The following is a 20710-nucleotide window of genomic DNA, read 5'->3' on the forward strand; positions in this document are numbered from 1 at the left end:
CATAATTATTAGCAAAGTATAACGCTTCTGTTTTCATTTCAAACGTGCTGACTTTCTAGTGCACTTTCAGTAGAAAAACGGGTGTAAAATTGCACTTTTGAAGCAAAGATGGTGGCTCTTAAAAGAGCCTTTGGGTACTGACAAAGCAGCAGTGGACGAGTTTACTTAGTCTTGACGGCCTTCTCGGTCTTTTTAGGCAGAAGCACAGCCTGAATGTTGGGCAGCACACCACCCTGAGCGATGGTCACTCCACCGAGCAGTTTGTTCAGTTCCTCGTCGTTACGCACGGCGAGCTGCAAGTGGCGGGGAATGATACGAGTCTTCTTGTTATCACGGGCGGCGTTACCGGCCAACTCCAGGATCTCAGCGGTCAGATACTCCAACACTGCGGCCAGGTAGACCGGAGCGCCGGCACCGACGCGCTCGGCATAGTTGCCTTTACGCAGAAGCCTGTGCACACGTCCCACGGGGAACTGAAGTCCAGCCCTGGATGAACGAGTCTTAGCCTTAGCTCTAGCTTTTCCGCCGGTTTTTCCTCTGCCACTCATCTTGATGCTCAAATCTGTTCTAACAACTCCGAAATAAACGTTACACCCCGAGCTCTCCGTGATATAGACAAAACGACCACTCTCTTATTCGCTAAGAACGCAATGGCAGATTAGCCAATCAAAAACAGGCCGTCGAATTCCAGCGTCACCCCTCCCACCCCTGTTTGTGCTTGTGTGTGTGTGTGTGTGTGTGAGAGAGAGAGAGAGAGAGAGAGCGCGCGCGAATGAAAACATACAGAAGGGAATATTCATACAAAAGCACGAAGTAACAACTATATACTGAATTTATTTATTCTTATCATTAACATTGATTTATTATGTATCAATATGTTATCCTACATATTCTGTGATCGTTTTGGAGATCAGGAATGATGTTTAGGAATCACGATCAGGATTCTATCCTACTGTACTAAAATCAGTATCACCTTGTGGCTATGTGTACATGATATGTAGTAGATATGTGTATCCATACTATTGAATGTTTCTAACGTGTATTGCTTTGATTACATAAAGCTTGACTGAAAATGTTGCTCTTTAAAGGAAAATATGGGTGGCTCTTAAAAGAGCCGTTTAAGGAACAAAAGCATGAAAGAAACAAACGTCTTTACTTCTTTTTGGGTGCTGCCTTCTTCGCCTTTGCCGCTTTAGGCTTTGCGGTCTTGGGCTTGACAGCTTTCGCTTTCTTGGGGCTCTTGGCTGCCTTTTTAGGGGTCGCGGGCTTTTTCGCCTTCTTCGGGCTCTTGGTGGCTTTCTTTGCGGCGGCAGCGGGCTTCTTCGCCTTCTTGGCCGCGGCGGCGGGTTTCTTGGCCGCTACCTTCTTGGGCTTCTTAGTGGCGGCGGGCTTTTTCGCTTTGGGCGCGGCTTTCTTCACGGGCTTCTTGGCTTCGGTCTGCTTCTTGTTCAGCTTGAAAGAGCCAGACGCGCCGGTCCCTTTGGTCTGCACCAGAGTGCCTTTAGTCACGAGACCCTTAACGGCGATCTTGACGCGGGAGTTGTTCTTCTCCACATCATATCCGCCGGCAGCCAGCGCTTTCTTCAGAGCAGCGAGAGACACGCCGCTCCTCTCCTTAGACGAGGAAACGGCTTTGACGATCAGCTCGCCGATGCTAGGGCCGGCTTTTTTTGCTCTCGAAGCTGCTTTCTTCTTGGGCGCTTTGGCCGGCGCGGCGGCGGGAGCGGGTGCGACTTCTGCCATCTCTCTTGGAACTACGTAGAATACACGAGTCGTACACTGTACGTTAGTGTGTAACACAGGATGATCCTCCCTCCCCGCGGCCGGGGGCTGGTCTTAAAAACAGATATGAGAGCGGTGTAGACTCAACTCGGGCGCCGCTGAATGAATGCACGGACGCGGCGCGCGCTCAGATGTGTTTTCTCATGGCATTTCTCGGTGAAAATCCCACTCGCAAAACGAGATTCAAAACGTTGAAGCACACGCTGAGCGAAGACGGGCTTTCTCGTTTCCCCCGTGGCCCGGCCTGGCCGGCTAGAGAGCAACAGTCTCGCGCAGCGCACATGAAAAGGCGCGGCGCGCGTTGTACTCAAGCCGGCGGGCTGCGCATTTGGTGCGATTGTGGTGTGTAAAAACGGGCGAAAAGCAGGCACGGCCGTCGTATGCGTTCTGGGCCGAGTTAAAGAGGAGCCTTGGGAACGAGCCTGATGTCTTTGCAGCTGTCGAGTGGTGTGTGTAGTATCGGAAGCAGAGCGCGTTGGGGGCCGTGTAAAGCACAGCACGCGTGACTATAGGCTCCGCTATAGCCTTGTTTGTGTGTGTGTGTGTGTGTGTGTGTGTGTGTGTGTGTGTGTGTGTGTGTTGTATTTCATGCTGCTAGAACATTCTTTTCAATGTCTGTGTGCTACTAGAACACTCTTTTGAATGACTTTGTGCTAATGTCACATTAGTTCGAATGACTAGGTGCTACTACAGCAGTATTTAGAATTATTATGCGCTTCTCGAACCTTAGTTCGAACGATTACGTGCTACTGTGACATTAGTTCAAATGACTAAGTGCTACTACAACAGTTAGAACAGAGATGCCCAAACTTCGGCCTGTGGGCCAAAGTTGGCCCGTGGTGACTTGATTTGGCCCGCCATGCCATATGTGAGAAGGGGGGAGGGGGAAATTTAATTGATGCTGATCTTCATTTCTAATTTAACATTTTTTTTATTATTATTATTGAGCTACAAAAAATGAAAATTGAAATTAAATGTAGAGAATAAGAATTAGAATTTTATTTAATGTACATGCATACTTCAAGGCCAGCATGCATTGCGACAGTCAACAAACAGGTAATAATGGAGAGATCCAGGCACTGGCACACAGACAAGAGGAAATTTAAAAAGATTTGGCAAGTTGACTTTTTATTTACTGAAATCAACTCAAAGGCAGTGTGTCTAGTTTGCAAGCAGTCAGTTGCTGTTTTGGAAGAGTACAAAATCCGTCATTATGAAACAAAACCTTCTTCAGCTTTCTCAAAGGACAGCGGCGAGGCATAAAACAGAAGGCTAACGAGCTGCTTGCTAAACTTCGATCTGAGCAGAGTGTGCTGCTACGTCCTTCATCAGCTCAAGAAAGTGCCACACGGGCCAGCTATCAGATTTCCTGTATTTTACATCAAGAACAGCTATGTGCCCAATCCATCGGGCTTGTGGATGTGATGCGTGACGTCGTCAAAATTGTGAATGATATACGCTCCGAGGTGCTCTCTCACCTGCAGTTCAAGGTCCTGTTGGATGAGATGGATGTGCAATATGGTGATGTGTTGTACCACCAGGAGGTTAGATGGCTGAGCAGAGGAAAAGTTTTCAGGAGATTTTTTGATCTGCGTGATGAGATCAGAGCTTTTCAGGAAAGCAAGATTGGTAGGATTCAAGAGCCCATGGATAAGAAATGGTTTTCTGACCTGGCTTTCCCGGTGGACGTCACAGAGCTGCTCAATGTTTTAAATGTTCAGCTCCAGGGAAAAGACCAGATTATCACCCAGCTTTTTTATCACGTCAGAGCCTTCAAACAAAAACTACTGCTGCTCAGAAGACATCTCTCAGCAGCTAACATTCACAATTATAATATTCACCATAGTTTTATGTGCAGTTATTGTTATTATTAATATTTATATTTAGTTAGCATTTATATCCAGTGGTGTCAGCTTTGGGTTTTTTTGTTAATCAAGCTGATAAATTTTGTGTCAAAGTTCTCTTAAATTATCCTGATTTAATTCCCTTGTTTTGTCAGTTATTTATTCTATTTTCCTCCCTCTCTCTTCTTTCACTCCCCGTCTCACACTGTTCCTCTCTCTCTCTCATCTCCACATCCAGGAAATTTAGCCCATTTCCCCTGTTTTAGAGAGGCAGGCATGATGAGAGAAGGTACCTGAGTATGATGCCGTTCTCAGCAACCTTTTCCAGGAGTTTGACAGTTGCTTTGAGGACTTCAGACACAATGCTTCTGACTTTGAGTGGTTTGTTCAACCCTTCACCATCAGTGTGGACACAGTCAGTGATGATCTACAGATGGAACCAATTGAGCTTCAGTGTGATTCAGAACTCAAACACAAGTTCAGGTCCCTTCCCTTGACAGACCTCTACAAATGTGTCCCAGCAAACAGGTACAGATGGGCAAACAGGCACAAGTGATGCTGTCTCTGTCTGGTAGTACCTACCACTGTGAACAGACTTTCAGTCTGATGAACTTAAACAAGTGTAAACTGAGATGCAAAGTAACTGACTCACACCACCATAATATCCTGACTTTGACAGTAAGTCCACTGCATCCCAATTTGGAAAAACATTTGAAAAATAAGGACCAGCTTCATGTGTCTCAGTAGAGGTCACTGATATTGCAGGCATGTGGCTGTATTGCTTATAGCTTGAATAGTTGTGAGGTATTGAACATGTATTATAAATGGGATTGGTTCTATGTTTTAATTATACTATAAGTTTCATTGAACTATAGAACTCTGAAAATAAAACTGCATTAGTGAAGCAGATACAGACTAATGTTTTCTATTAATTTATTTATTTGTAAATATTATGAAATGATAGAGAACCATGGTAACTTTAATTTTAATATAATACAGTTTGGTATAATGCAACATTTATTTTTGGCCCACAGCCCTCAATCAAGTTTGATTTTTGGCCCTTCACAGGAAAAAGTTTGGGCACCCCTGATGTAGAATGATTATGTGCTAGTAGAAAACCATTTTCAACTATTGAAAATGGTTTCATTTCAATGGTTTATTGAAAATGGTTTTCAACTGTTGCTACAATCTTAATACGAATAACTTTGTGCTGCTAAAATCCCATTTTGCATTGCTCAGATTATACAACCCCCGAAACCGTGCTACAACCCTGTTTAGATTTACTCATCTCTGCATTTAGCAGATTGCTAGAATTACCCAAAAGCCTGAACATCCGCGGGAGTGCAGCGCTTCAGAAGTCCCCCTCCCTCTCTCACACACACACACACACACACAGCGAGAGAGAAAGCGAAAGAGAGGAAATTACTCTTTGTATGAAACGTGGGTGGCTCTTAAAAGAGCCGTTGGGTTGATGAAGACGGCGGTAACGCGCTTCACTTGGAGCTGGTGTACTTGGTGACGGCCTTTGTGCCCTCGGACACGGCGTGCTTGGCCAGCTCGCCGGGAAGCAACAGGCGCACGGCGGTCTGGATCTCCCTGGAGGTGATAGTGGAACGCTTGTTGTAATGAGCCAGACGAGAAGACTCACCGGCGATGCGCTCAAAAATATCATTCACGAAGGAGTTCATGATGCCCATGGCCTTGGATGAGATGCCGGTATCAGGGTGCACCTGCTTCAAGACCTTGTACACGTAGATGGCGTAGCTCTCCTTCCTGGACTTTCTGCGCTTCTTGCCTCCTTTGCCGGCCGTCTTGGTCACGGCTTTCTTTGATCCCTTCTTGGGCGCGGTCTTGGCTGGATCGGGCATGATGCTACTTCTCGAATAAACGAACAGTAAATGACTGGCGCCCGCCTCGCGCCCGCTCTATTTACAGATCCACATGTTAATGACGAACAGACAAGACACCTTTTTTTGATTGGCCAAAATTCGATACCTCTTCCTGCATGGTGCCTCCTACTGCACTCTGCTTCCTCCCTCCTTCCATACCTCCTCCTCGTCCTCCTCGTTTCTCTTCCCGCCCTTGTACTTTCAGGACAACGTGCACTATGAAAAAACAATTGACTTGCGAAAAAACCGTTTTATATTATATATGCATGTGTGCGTGTGTATGAGAGAGAGAAATATAGAAGTGAGTTTCTACTAAAATCATCTTTTAAATCGTTTTATAATGTTGATATATTATATTGATTTATAGTTTATAATATTGAACACTGCATATACGTAATTTATTACAAAAAATACAAATAGATCTACCACTTACGCTACTCCTGTACAGCGTTTGATGCCTTATGCTTCATAAAAGAAACAGCTCTTTTTCTAGACATGTGGGTGGCTCTTAAAAGAGCCGTTGTGTTCGCATCGTTCAGTGTTAGAGCGTTTAACCGCCGAAGCCGTACAGGGTGCGTCCCTGGCGTTTCAGGGCGTACACCACATCCATGGCGGTCACGGTCTTTCTCTTGGCATGCTCGGTGTAGGTGACGGCGTCGCGGATCACGTTCTCCAGAAACACTTTCAGCACACCGCGAGTCTCTTCATAGATCAGACCAGAAATACGCTTTACACCACCACGGCGAGCCAGACGGCGAATAGCCGGCTTGGTGATCCCCTGGATGTTATCGCGAAGTACCTTGCGGTGACGCTTAGCGCCTCCTTTGCCGAGTCCTTTACCACCCTTGCCTCTGCCAGACATGATGCTGCTCTCGAAGTCAAACCACTCAATAGACGTTCTCGAGCAGCGCCCACCTATTTATCCACACTCGACAGGACCTAGTTGAGAACAGGCGAGGAGGCGGGCCTTACGCCAACGGTCACACAATAGCTCTCTTTTTCGAAAACAATCACTAGGCACTGCTTTTCACCTGCTAACGTCTTCTTCTTCCCCATTCTATCTCTCTCTGTCTAAATGCACACACACAGATACAAAACATTATCAGTATTATCAGTACTAATGTTTTGGTTCCATTAGTAGCAGCAGTAGTAGTAGTAGTAGTAGTAGTAGTACAACACAATAGTCAGGAACTTTGGGTAAAACATACATAGTAAAGCATACAGCCAAACACTCGTCAGCGTAAGGAGGTTAGAAAAAGCTATCTGTGTTTGTACAACATTGACATTACTGTTTCAAACACAAGACGTTCCTTTTGAGCACGTCCTTGGACTCGAGGCCCGTATATACTACAGTCCTACGTCCACTGCAACTACAGGTCACACATAGCAGCACAAGCCTTTATTAGTAGGCCCAGCATTCAGCAGATCAGCACCAATGTCTGTGTTCACTTTGAAGCCAGTCCACATTCTACCACACAAGTACTTCACTAACTTACAAGCACCACAGAAAGGAATGCAAACACAACTATCAGGCCTTGCTTTATCAGCTCTCGCAAATGCACGATATAATGGACTCTTGAAGGTCGAAATTAGCTACATTGTCTCAAACCCTCAACTTATTCTTAAAAAGTGTCACTCACAAGGAAAGCATATGCACTTCGACAGTTGTGCAAGAGAAACTAACATAACAAACATCACACACAAGTAGGAATACAAAGTCAGCCTTCACACTGTCTAATCACTGGCCTTCTCTTTTCCCATACGCACTGTGTTTGAACCTAAATGTCATGCATCAACCAAAACTGCACCTCCAGAATGACAGCTGAGTTTAAGATTGGCAAAATATGTCGCAGCAGTTGCATTCGTCAACGTCAAACCATGAGCAATTAAGTAGTGCCAATGAGATAGTTACAGCAATGTGTAATGTCCAATAAGCTCAAAAAGAATCGGACACTTTATTCTACTTGGCCAATCAAACACAATTATGAACTGGGATTCTGATAGTTGTGCGCCTTTAACTCACTGTGTAGGAAAATGAGGTCAGCTATATAGACAACACCTTTCATTACGTATTTAATTACTTTGATTGACGTCATTACTAGTATCAGTAGTAGTAGTACAATACCTACAACCTACCTTCTGTTTTAGGCGGCGTCGTGTGTTGTGCCGGATGGGACATGACTGCCCTCGTGTGGCCAAACTCGGGAACGGCAATTTCCCAAAAATTGCAGTATTCTGTTATTAAGCTTTTAAGGGCGGTGTTCAGAAGTCTATATTTGTAGTAGTTAGAAAACAGTGGGGTAAGAAGTAGTAAATGCTATGAAAACTAACTCTCTCTCTTAATGTAGCTAGTTCGGTCTCTCTAAGCGGAGCAAAACACTCTAAACATTGATCTGATCGATCGATCGATCTCTATCGATCTCTCTTTCTCTCTCTCTCTCTCTCTCTCTCTCTCTCTCTCTCTCTCTCTCTCGCTCTCTATCACATCTCTCACCCCATACCCCCTCTCACTCCCACACACTGGGGCAGTGGTGGCTTAGCGGTTAATGCTCTTGCTTACTGATCAGTAGGTTGGGGGTTCAATCCCCAGCACTGTCAAGCTGCCCATTGAGCAAGGTCCTTAACCCTCTCTGCTCCTGGGGTGCCATATCATGACCCTGCACTCTGACCCCAGCCTCCTGACATGTTGGAGTATGTGAAGAAAACAATTTCACTGTATATGTGACCAGTAAAGACTTATACATGACTTTTTTAATTCTAAAAAAGCTGCTAAACTAATAATTATGTGCAGATGTAAAAAAAAAAAAAAATGCTAAACACATTCTCTATTTGTGTGTGTGTGTTTTTTTGTACTGTATGTGTATTTCACCAGTGTTGCTATGAGCTTATTTCTCGTAGTAGCAATCTTCTTATAGCCTAGGCCATCTTTATGTAGAGCAACAATTCTTTTTTTCAGATCCTCAGAGAGTTCTTTGCCATGAGGTGCCATGTTGAACTTCCAGTGACCAGTATGAGGGAGTGTGAGAGCGATGACACCAAATTTAACACACCTGCTCCCCATTCACACCTGAGACCTTGTAACACTAACAAGTCACATGATACCGGGGAGGGAAAATGGCTAATTGGGCCCAATTTTGACATTTTCACTTAGGGGTGTAATCACTTTTGTTGCCAGCGGTTTAGACATTAATGGCTGTGTGTCGAGTTATTTTGAGGGGATGGCAAATTTACACTGTTACGCAAGCTGTACACTCACTACTTTACATTGTAGCACAGTGTCTTTTCTTTAGTGCTGTCTCATGAAAAGATATAATCAAATATTTTCAAAAATGTGAGGGGTGTACTCACTTTTGTGAGATACTGTAGAAGGGGAAAATAAGAGAAAGAAAGTGAAAAAAACCTCAGTCTTCCACGCACGCTCTCACCAACACGTTTCACTCGCTCCACTGTACTCACGCATGCACACACACACACACACACACACACACACACACACACACACACACACACACACACACACACACACACACACACACACACACACAGGGAGACAGAGAGAGAGAGAGAGAGAGAGAGAGAGAGAGAGAGAGAGAGAGAGAGAGAGAGAGAGAGAGAGAGAGAGAAATGAAGGGAACTCTATTTAGTTTTACATATTAAGTTAAATCCAAAGTTAATAATGTTTAATAAATCTGTCACCACCCTGAAGTTGTTTATTTTCATACCAGAGTGTGCAGAAGAATTTCTTATTTTATTAAAGAATGACACATCATACTTTTTCTCAGTTTATAGTCATGTCTAATGTTACAGAACACCTGTGAGACAAGTTAGTTTCTGTTATCCCTTACATTATAGCAGCTATAGACAGTCATTCATGCACCACCTTCTATTTTTTCTCTCCCCCAAAGTTAATAAGAATAATGCAGCCCTCCATTCTAAAGAATTTCCCATGAAAGGAAAATAAAATGAAATAAAAACCTTCCTAATTAAACCCTTCTGTGCTTCATACTGTGTCACTATTCATCCATCCATCCATCTTCAACCGCTTACTCCTTTTCAGGGTCACGGGGAACCTGGAGCCTATCCCAAGGAGCATCGGGCACAGGGCGGGGTACACCCTGGACAGGGTACCAGTCCATCGCAGGGCACTGTGTCACTATTCCTTCTAAGAAATAGACGGATTCCCCATTGACTGGAGGGAAGATGAGAAAATTTATTATGTAGTTAAGTTACTATGTAGTTACTGTATAGCACACATACACACACACACACACACACACACACACACACACACACACACACACACACACACACACACACACACACACACACACACAGAGAGAGAGAGAGAGAGAGAGAGAGAGAGAGAGAGACATACTGCAGTATTCTAATATCTATCCATGTCCTTGTATAAGTTTTAATTATAGGATTAACGTGTTACAGTGAGAGCATTCATTTAAACCTGCAATTTGGCATGTAGCCAGAACTACTTTCAGTAAGTAGTCATTTATTCCATGTAAATTTACATGTCAGAATTACACAATTTATACAATTAAAAATGTCCTTGCCAATCAGATAAAGATCTGCAGTAACATATTTTACCTACATTTTCTGCAATAAGTTTGTTTAAATGTTGCTGAGTCATACTTCAGTAAAATAAAGTGCACAATACTAAATGAGCAATACTACAGTAAACTTATGAGTGACTATTTAAGCATTAATTAATTAATGTCATTTAAAATATTTCACAATATATTTATTAAGTCTTAAAGTGCTTTATAATTATGTATATTACATAAAGAACAGTTTTACTGGAATGTTGTAATGCCTCATTAGAGTTGTAAATATATACAAATATTTGTTACCAAATTGCAAAGCCTTATATTCAGCAAGCTTTTTAAAATGTTAATAAAATTCTATAATAAACTCTTACTCATTTAGGCCGATATTTTTATATAAATTATTTTTTTAAATATTTCACCTAGGGTTGTTGTTGACCAAGGAGTTACCGATGTGAATCTCAGCACCATTTATCCATTCTGAACAGCGGTCCTCTCTGTTAGTGACGATTACACTGCTAATATCATACACCGCCAACAATCCACCCTCCACCATGGGTTATACTGAGGATTTGTAGCAGTGCATGAGTTGAAATTCATGTTAGATGCTCTGTTGTCATCGATAGCAAAGTAAGCAGGATAATTGTTAGTGTAAAGAAGATTGTATTGTTATTCCTCCTAAGGCCACATCGACTGGAGGGGAGAAGAGAACATATTTATTCATTCATTTATCTTACACAAAATTTTATTTTCATTAATAGTTTACACACAGACACACACACACACACACATGCACACGCACGCACGCACACACACACACACACACACACACACACACACACACACACACACACACACACACACACACACACACAGACAGTCGGGACCAAAAGTCTGAGAGCACTAGTGGAAAATGTTTCTATTTTGCATTTTTTTATTATTTAATTTTAGAATTTTCATTCGAAATTGTATTATTGACTACAACTTCAGTAAAAAAAGAAAAAAAAAAGTAGAACCTTTAAAATATTTACAAGAGATTCAGAGTTTCTTAATGTTTACAGTTGCAGAATTAAAAAAAAAAAATATCCAAAATATTAAACATTTACTTTCTTTGTTTTAAATATTAAAAAATTCTAAAACCTATTTATTTCAAAATGTAAAAGAGAAAAAAAATCCAGATTTTCGATGTGATTTCAGACATGTGTGTGTGTGTGTGTGTGTGTGTGTGTGTGTGTGTCTCTGTGTGTGTGTGTGTGTGTGTGTGTGCGTGCGTGTGTGTATTTCTGTATTCTACTATAGAATCGACTGCAATGAGAAAATGCATATCCCTGCGCAAAAAATATATACATTATAGGAACATTTGATAGGTTGTGTTTTTAATCTATAAAAGGTATTTTGCCTTTTTAAATGATGACAATTTACAAGTGATATTAAATCAATCATAGTGTACTGTAAAACGAGATTTTTTAAAATACTTGAAATTAGTTTGATACTTGAAATCAGAGTTTCAAGTAAAAGAAAAAGCATGGGCCTCTGTGAATTCTCCATTTCCTGCTTAACTAGAAAGATACCAACTTTAGACAATTTACAAGAGCACTCAAGGATTAAAAAGAAAATAGCCAATTGAGGAAGCAATGTACCATTCACCACTTAATAATCAGAATTTAACTGTGCACATCAAATTATATGAAGAGCATCATATAACAAATATATCATTCATTGTGCCAAAATAAAGGCACAGTTTAGAGAGATTTCTTACCTCCTTCGACATAGATCAGAAAGTCCTCTCTTTGACCCTTTAAACTCTGACCTGTCCACTTGGTGTATCACTAAATGATTATTTAGTTTCTTTAAAAGGCAAATGCACTTTGTGTTCTTCAAATGCAAATAAGTTTGACTCAAATGACAGTCTACAGCAAAGTTTAAAAAAAACATGAAGCAAAAAGCTTCCATTTACATTTTATACATACATAAATATATACATATATAATATAGGTATAGGTTTTATCCAGTGAGATAATTGATTTATGAATCAATCAATGTCTGATTCAAAAAAACTGTTGTACAAATGTGTGAGGCAAAAGCAAAAAATGTCAGGCTAAAACTGATGTGACGGATCATCCAGCATTCCCTTCAGTCATCTGATGATGCATTTATTATAGATTCTCCTTCAAACATTGTTTAATTGACTTTCAGAGTTAAGAGGTTTCCATTTTTGGCAATGAGACACAGAATCATTACTGTGACAAAACATTAATAACTTCTCCATTTGAACTGTTAAAATGTGCAGATTCATTGTATTTCAATATGAAACTGTTCTCAAAAAATATTAGACACCAGGATAATATTCATTAATAATAGCACCTAATATTCATTAGTATTGAATTTATTAAAACACTGTGCTATTCTATCACACACCTTTGAATCATGTTAATCATGTAAATTTAAATACTATAGTTATAGTACCTGTCAGTGCCAACATCCCCACAAGATTTCATAATGTAATGGGTTTACATTAATACTACATGAATTGATCACGCTCACTTTATATAATTCAATCTTGTAATTAGAAACTTGTGTAAATTAAGCTTAGCATAAGCAGTGTAATCGTGTTTTGATGAGAAATTTAATATTTCTTTGTAAACTATAAATAATATTTTTTCTCAAATCTAGTCTACCGCATGTTCCATGTTTTGTTGAAACTTTGTAATTGTAAAGCAACATTGGTTATGAGTAAGGAGCTATATAAATTACACATATCATTATTATTATTATTGTTATTGTTATTGTTATTATTAATAATAATAATATTTATTTATAATTTATAATTAAACATATATTATATTATATTTATAGTTATTTATAATAATTAATAATAATAATAATAATAATAATAATAATAATAATAATGTATTTATTTATTTATTTATTATATATTTTAACTGTTGAAACATATGTAATTAAATGGTGACTTCGATGGTGTTAACACTGTATACAGTGCCTTGAATCCAGTTTCAGGTGTTTTGGAGTTCTTAAAAATAGTATTTTGAATACATTTTGCATTAGGCTACTCAAAGCAGCTGGAGTGCCGATCTTATTTGCTTTTGCAGGATGTGTTTGAAAAAGAACTTAACTAATTCGTGTGGCAGCTGTGCAATGCATAAAATCATGCAGATACAGGTAAGTATTTCAGTAAGCTTCAGTTAATATTCACACAAACATCAGAATCTCAGTGATCTCAGTGATGATGGTATGAATGTTGGTGCCAGACGAGCTGGTTTGAGAATTTTAGAGGCTGATCTGGGATTTTCACAGACAGCAATCTCTTGAGTTTACACAGAATGGTGGAGAAAAACAAACACCTTGTTGATGAGAGAGGACAGAGGAGAATGGACAGACTGGTTCGAGCTGACAGAAAGGCTATGGTAATGATAATTCTTTACAAGTGTGGGGAGCAGATAACCCTCTTGCAACATACAATACGTCTAACCAAATGAGGTGGATAAGTTACAACCATATTAGGTTCCACTCCTGTCTGTGAGCCAAGAACAGGAACCTGAGGCTAGAGTGGGCGTGGACTCACTGGAACTGGACAGTTGAAGCACGGAAAAACATTGCCTGATTTTGATGAATCTTGATTTCTGTTGTGACATGTAGATGATAGGGTCAGACATTGGCATCAGCAGCATGAACCTGCCTTGTGTCAACAGTCCAGACTGCTGCTGGTGGTATAACGGTGTGTAGAATGTTTTCTTTCTATTATGTGATCCTATGTGAACCTTTGCTTTCGGCATATGGTGTGAACCCCTTGGTCAGAAATAACCGAAACTAAACATTTTCCCTGTTTTTACTGTTGATCAGTCGTGCACATAGGCTTGTAAGAATTTTAGCTCATTTCTCAGTACAGAACAGCTTCAACTCTGGAATGCTGGTGATTTTCCTGACATGACCTGCTTGTTTGCGGTCCTTCCACAACATTTCTATTTTATTAAGGTCAGGACATTGACTTGGCAAATTCTGAAACATGAATTTTATTCTCTTTTAACCATACTTTGGTGGACCCTTATGTGCTTTTTGTGCTTAGGGTTGTTGGCCTGCTGCATGACCCCTGTCCAAGGACATGCATGGTAGGCTGATTGGCATGTCCAAAGTGTCTGTAGTGTAGGAATGGGTGTGTGAATGTGTATGCGAGTGTGCCTTGCGATGGACTGGTACCCTGTCCAGGGTGTACCCTGTCCTGTGCCCTATGATCTCTGGGATAGGCTCAAGGTTCCTGTATGATAGGAGATGTAGAAAATGGAAGGGGGTGGATGGAAATCAGAGTGAAATTTTATTATCCTGAGTATCCAGTTACACAAATGGAGAGGTGAGTTTAGATTTGGCTAAATAAATCATACAATCTAGAAACAAACAAGTGGGATATCATCAGTGGTTGATTTTAGACACAATCATTCCTGATATTATTAATAATACTGCTGTTGGTTTGAGTTGAGCACTGACAATCAAATTAAAAGAAGATGAAGCCAGCATTTAATGGTTTGGGGTTGTTTTTTCTTTTTTTTTTTTTTTTTGTTTGTTTTTACAGTGAAGTGATAAGTAGAAATCCTCAGAGACTGCTACAGTGTCCTCCCAGGAATCCATGGCTAATCATAGGCTGAAGTGTTTCAGAGACATTCTGGACACTGTGTAATGAGAATTTCTTTATTGAGTCTTAGTTACAGATTATTGAATATGTTGCATGTTAAATAAGATTCTGATACTAACAATGGGAAATGTTGATTTAAGAGAATGGAATGCTCTGAACCTTGATGAGCCAAATAAGATAAGGTGTAAAATCATGTAAAAAAAAAAAAAATGTTCACATATTATATAAATTAGAAAATCCCATAATTGTCATAAATAAATAAATAAATTAAAATCCCATTGATATTTGGTAATGTGCTGTACTGAGAATCATCATTCTACAAACATTGGAAATTCTCAAGCAGGTAAGTGTTTAAGGGAAGGAACAAAGTTTAAAGTGAACACATTTATGCCAGTGAGTAAAACCTCATTCTTACATGATCTCAGCACTTTCTGTGTTTTAAACATGCTTCCAACCATACAAAAATTCATCATGACTGATGACTGATTGGCTGGGAGGTGACAAGGATTCTGAGTATTGTTCAGTAAAGCTGATGATATATCTGCAGTGAAAACTGTAAAGGTGTACAGATGAATGAGCAGTTCTTACAACCAGGGTAATCTGAGTGTTTTGTTTTCTACTATATTAACCTAAATTCTCACTATCCCAGAAAAGCTACTGAATATACTTTATCTACTCAATAATATTTGTGAGAGAAACCTAACTAGCATTATTCTACCAGTAAATCTAGCTATTGTTTTAAACTCAAACCGAGGTATAACTATGCTAAACCCAGAAATCAAGAGGAATGTTTAATACATCAATCACATAGTACATATAACAGGGTCTGTACAGATGCTTCATAATGAAACTCCAGGACTTTCAAGCACTTTTCAAATACTGTGTATGCTTTTGTTTTCACAGACTACACAAGAGATGTCATTCAAACATATTCTTTATTTCTTCTTTTTAAATTCCCAAAAAATTTTATTAATAATAATAATTTTAAAAAACACAGCCAATTTTAATATAGCTCCTTTTCCCAGCCGTGATGGACTAAATTTGTATTTCCCAGGCACTGATTCATCTTCACTATAATGTTAAAATACTCCAAGTGAGTGACAGGAGCACTGTGTCCAAACGTTTCTAGATGATGTCATGCACTAATTAGCATATTCATTACATCATTACATCGTATTTTCATTCTGCCTAAAGTCAGCCCTTTACAGCCAAATTCCCAATAAAGCTGTTTTCATTTACGTATTTTTTCTGTTTCTGTTGTCAGACAACAGGACGAGTATGAAATAGTGACTGAACCACGGCCCAATAAGAGACTACATGTTCACCAGCAGTCACTTTCAAACCTTTTCCAAGCTGCTGATCTACACTGCTAACATTCAGATTTTATAACCGTGACGTCATCTGACTAAACCACCACACACATAAGTTAAAGACAACGAGTGCACTGTGATTTCGTGCTATATTTCCATGTAAAATAATCTCTCAGAGAGAAAGTTAGAAGTGAATGAATGTGCTGCTCCTCTCTGCCCCTCACTGAACAGAGTAGCCGCAGAGAGAGGTGTGTCTCCGGGGGAAAGCAGGACCTCACACTCACCGGGCAGTACTGGCCATTCTCTTCTACAGAAAGTAGCTAAGGTTTGTCTAAAAAGTCGCTAGATATGACGGTAGGAGCTTTTTTGAAAACGTTGGAGGAGGGTCTGCAGTGGGAAGTCCTATTTTGAGTGAAAGGATTGTATTCATGTTCTGTAGAAAATAAACCCTTTAAAGTTATCTAGTGATTTCGTATTTATTGACTTTTTATCATTCAAGCAATTTTAAGCCTTCATCTCTGTAATGTTCTTCCCTATTTGTGGATATTCTCGAGTGAAATAGACGAGGCCACCTAGGGAACACATGAAGTTATGTAGGAGCAGTGATGAGAATGAAATGACTAATAAGATTAGAAAGACATTAATAATGTTACTATTAGCAGTAAATTTGTGTACTTTATTATGATAACTATACTGCTATGTACATGAGATAATGTTAATGTGTTAATATGTTTTAAATGTGTTTGTGTGCTGTCCTTATACCGTGTCTAGGTCAGTCTCCCCGGCGCGCGCGCACAGACATATATAGTCAAATCGGAGCAGCGAGCCATAAGATCTGTTATGACGTCACGTTCAGAGTTCTATAAGTTTCCTGATGGTATGCTTGACGGTTGTTCCCTTTATGACGCCGCGAATGTCGGGGTTTTTAAACGTTGTGGTATCTGAGCTGGCCTCTGTATTCATTTGAACGGAGTAGTGTGTAATCATTTTCATGTGGTTAGTTTCTTTGTTTGTTCATCTGTCGTGTTTAAGAATGGACACTGAAATAATATATCCAGATATCTGTACAGCTGCTTTGTGACAATGTAAACTTAAAAAACCCCAACATTTCCATGTCTAGAGAAGAGGGTGCGTTCTTTAAAAATTAAATCATAATGATGATGCTGTTAAACAGTTCAGAAGCTCCGTGTATTGTCCTTGATACGTGAAAACTAGACAATGCACAGTAATAACGCAGATGAGCTGCGTCAGTGTAAAATAGCCCAAACCTACCTTCTGTTTCAGGCGGCGTTGTGCTGGATGGAGCTTGACTGCCCTCGTGTGTCCAAACATAGGAACGGCAGTTTCCCTGAAGGGGTATTCTGTTCCAAGTTTGTGGTAAGCCAAGAAATATTACATGATTACTATTACTCTCTCTCCCCCCTTTTTAAAACCTGTTCACGATAATTATTGTATACATTACCTTTATTTTTGTAATCTTCTCCCCTATTTGTGGATATTCTTGAGTGAAATAGATGAGGCCACGTAGGGAACACATGAAGTTACCTAGGAGCAGAGTCTAAAATATCTTTTTGAAGGACCTCAAACTATTATCATTTGCTATACTATTGATCATTACGTTAAGTACATCTTATTCGTATATGGAAAGTACTTAATGAAGATAATATACTTTATATTTTTTTATGTAACCATTCAAGTATTTGTTGAAATGCTTTTGTTACTGATAAATACATGTACATTTAAATTGATTTTGTTCTGTCTGTGATTTTGTAGATCTGGATGTTCAGCTGGTCTCAGATCAAGCATCCTCCTCTGTACTGACTCCACTATCCCCAGCTTCATCCCATTCATCAGATTCCACAATTGTCCTGGAGTCCAGAAGAAAGAGGAGGAACCCAACAGGGTTAATGGAGCAGAATGAAGCAAGACAGGTAAGCTTTGAATAAATGCATTTAAAATCCTCAATTACATAATTGTTTATTATTGATACTTATCTGTAGAAGTGTTTTGTAAATGTATTCTCGACATAAAGGAAAGGCATTAAAAATCCTCTTAAATTTCCACGAGCATGTCATAACAATGTAAGATGTTTTAGCAGAAAGTTGATTGTGTTCTGAGGGTCAATCCAAAGGGTGAGGAAATCTTCAAGGAGTATGAAAAGACCAAAACACTAACAGATGCCACACATAAACAGATGGTGAACGTCCTGGTTGCAGACATGTTAGAGCTACATGGGTAAGAATTGGAGGTCACTTCCCTTCCTTTGTCATCACAACAGATTCATGTGGCACAGATAAAGAATGCTATTCTGTGTTGCTATAAAAGGGGAATTTATCCTTTAACTTCTTGCAAAACATACACACTTGCAAAGTAAACTGATTTATTTTGAAAGGAGGATTCCATCCTCAAGTGTGAGGACCAGTTATGCACTGGGAATTGTGACACTTTTTCCATACTTCCAAGATCCTTTCTCCAAACATGGATATGTAAGTTCTGTCTGAAAACCCAAACCAGTGTGTTTTTATATTTTCTTCCCTTTTATAGTTTTAAAGTTAAAATGATCTTGTTTTAGATGAGTGTTTATAGGTTGCTCAGCTTTGTATTTTCCACTTGTTTTTGTAATTTTATATAGTCATTGTGTGAACTTATTGTGTTGAGTAATTCATTCTTGAAGCCAAGAACGAGATGCCTCTGTTTGGGTCTTTTCTTAAACAGGAACACTACTATGATCCTTTAGGGTAATACTGGCTTCATTGCATGGAGGATCAAGACAGTTCAACATAACACCTGTGCTGGCTCCCAGTGTCATTCCAAGACTGTTCTTCAGGATGGTCCAAAAACCAGACGAGAATCTCTGTTATTCTGTCAACAGCGATTTGGTGAGGAGTGCAGGGAGGCGATATCTACAATACGATATTCCACTGATGAATCTGTGGTCAAAGAGAAGATGAGCGACTTTCCAGTATTGACAGAAGATGGTCTGTGAGGATGCATCATCTTCAGTCCTGGATTTGTTCACTCGTTTCCTTGCTGTATCTGGATTGGTAAGAAAATCTTTAGCTTTGGAAGTAGTTTTGAAAAGGAAATGACCTTCTCTGTAGTTATTAAAGGAGTTCACTGGTACAGCAGAGAAAGGAGTTGTTCAATGATCACCATAACAATAACAGGCCGGTCCAAACTGAGAAATTCAACGTTCTAATCTTTTATATCCCAAATGTATGCATAAATAACACAGCAGATCTGAATTTTTAGTATTTGACCTTTTATCCATTTATGTCCATTATGTTTAAACCTGTATAAACCTTCTTTATAGATCGACCACGATTTCTCCTGATGTTTGGTGACGAAGTGTCTCAGAATTTCCTGGCAAAGTGGTCAACATTCTTCAAGCCAAACATCATTGCAGACTGCAAGACTCTTAAGAATATGGGCGAGCTGCTGTCAGGAACTGAACCTGAACCTGAGGACTAAAATGGTCATTATAAATTGTTATGTATTTTAAAAATGTTCCAGTCTTTAAAAAAATAATTAAAGAGAGATCATTTAATTATTTTGTGATGTCTTTAGGATGGGACAGCGATATGTCTTCAATCCTTTTGCAGCTGCATCTGCTCCCTCTAACCTCAAGAGGCCAGAAAAAAAATATCCAAGATCAGTTCAGCTCAAGCAACCAGCCATCTTGTGAGCTATTTTAAGATATGCAAAAGTTAATATTTAAACATCAGATCTTAATTTTAGGAGCTCTTGAGGTGTAGGTTATTTTGGGATTCTGAGACCTGCATCTCATTTTGCTTACTCCACCTGCAAACAAGATGTGATGGTGCTAGTGATAATGTAAAAAAAAACATGCAGTTTTATTTTCATATTTATTTTATGTCCCTTTGCGGACCTTCAGGAAGGAGCCAGTGTGACTACCTTCACTGAGAGTGCTGACACAAGACAACCATTCCTCCTCTGCATCGGTGAGTGAAAGAAGGACATCCAGAAGTTCTACGTTATTATCGACCCAAAACCGATCCCATGTAAGGCGCACACGTCAGTGGCAGCTTTTGATGAACTGTTCAAAGCTCACTATGTCTTCAGTTTCTCATATGATGAAGCTCTTTGAGATTTCTACACATTTATCCAAACCAACATCTATAACATCGATGTCGGAAGAGCAAAGCAGAGCCCGCGTGTTAAAGAACTTCGAGCACGATTGCTGCAGCGAGATTAACAGCCTTGAAGATGTTCACGTGTTTTGTATGTAAAGCACACCTCAGAACTTGTTTGGCTCTTCGTCAACATTTAAAATTTCAACATGGTTTATATCCTAGCAAAAAGTTACATTTAAAATGTGGAGAGCCAGGTCGCCTGTTATCATTTCCAAAACCATGCACTGTTCTCACAGCAAAAGCACACTCTACAGATTCTACTCTATTACAACGATTTTGAAATTGCTAACCCTCTAGGTTCCAAGAGGGGGATCCACAAACTTGGTTGTATCTTCCATCCAAGTGTAACTCTGTACTGATTAATGTACATCTTGCAGCTTGATTCTACACGGAAGATCTTAAGACATACGGTTTTGATGTGATACTAAAGCCCCTTATTGATGACCTGAAAATCTTAGAAGCCGAAGGCATACAGCTTCCTTGTTTTGAACCACCATTGTTTGGCTCAGTAATTCAAGTAACAGGAGATA

General features: G+C 39.7%; 2 protein-coding genes and 1 long non-coding RNA gene across 6 annotated transcripts in view; 1 reads left to right on the forward strand and 2 right to left on the reverse strand.

The window, feature by feature from the left end:
* The window catches only part of LOC128630122 (NACHT, LRR and PYD domains-containing protein 12), a 462144-nt gene that overhangs the window by 155980 nt on the left and 285454 nt on the right, over positions 1 to 20710 (reverse strand). The window lies entirely within an intron of this gene.
* Positions 815 to 2097, reverse strand: LOC128630147 (histone H1-like). Its single transcript, XM_053678760.1, has one exon. It carries the CDS (start codon positions 1741 to 1743, stop codon positions 1153 to 1155), a length of 591 nt encoding a protein of 196 aa, XP_053534735.1. The 5' UTR covers positions 1744 to 2097; the 3' UTR covers positions 815 to 1152.
* Positions 17359 to 19249, forward strand: LOC128630200 (uncharacterized). 2 transcript variants are annotated; one of them, XR_008394583.1, is made up of 4 exons: positions 17359 to 17382; positions 17800 to 17957; positions 18125 to 18512; positions 18742 to 19244. It is a non-coding gene; the product is annotated as an uncharacterized LOC128630200 (long non-coding RNA). The 2 variants fall into 2 exon arrangements; XR_008394582.1 differs by lacking the exon at positions 17359 to 17382 and having other exon boundaries at positions 17456 to 17957; positions 18742 to 19249.

The sequence above is a fragment of the Ictalurus punctatus genome, unplaced genomic scaffold (genome assembly GCF_001660625.3).
Source record: "Ictalurus punctatus breed USDA103 unplaced genomic scaffold, Coco_2.0 Super-Scaffold_100046, whole genome shotgun sequence".
Lineage (NCBI taxonomy): Eukaryota > Metazoa > Chordata > Actinopteri > Siluriformes > Ictaluridae > Ictalurus > Ictalurus punctatus.

Coding starts and splice junctions, on each gene's coding strand:
- LOC128630147 (XM_053678760.1), bottom strand. CDS start 1,743: ATGGCAGAAGTCGCACCCGCTCCCGCCGCCGCGCCGGCCAAAGCGCCC.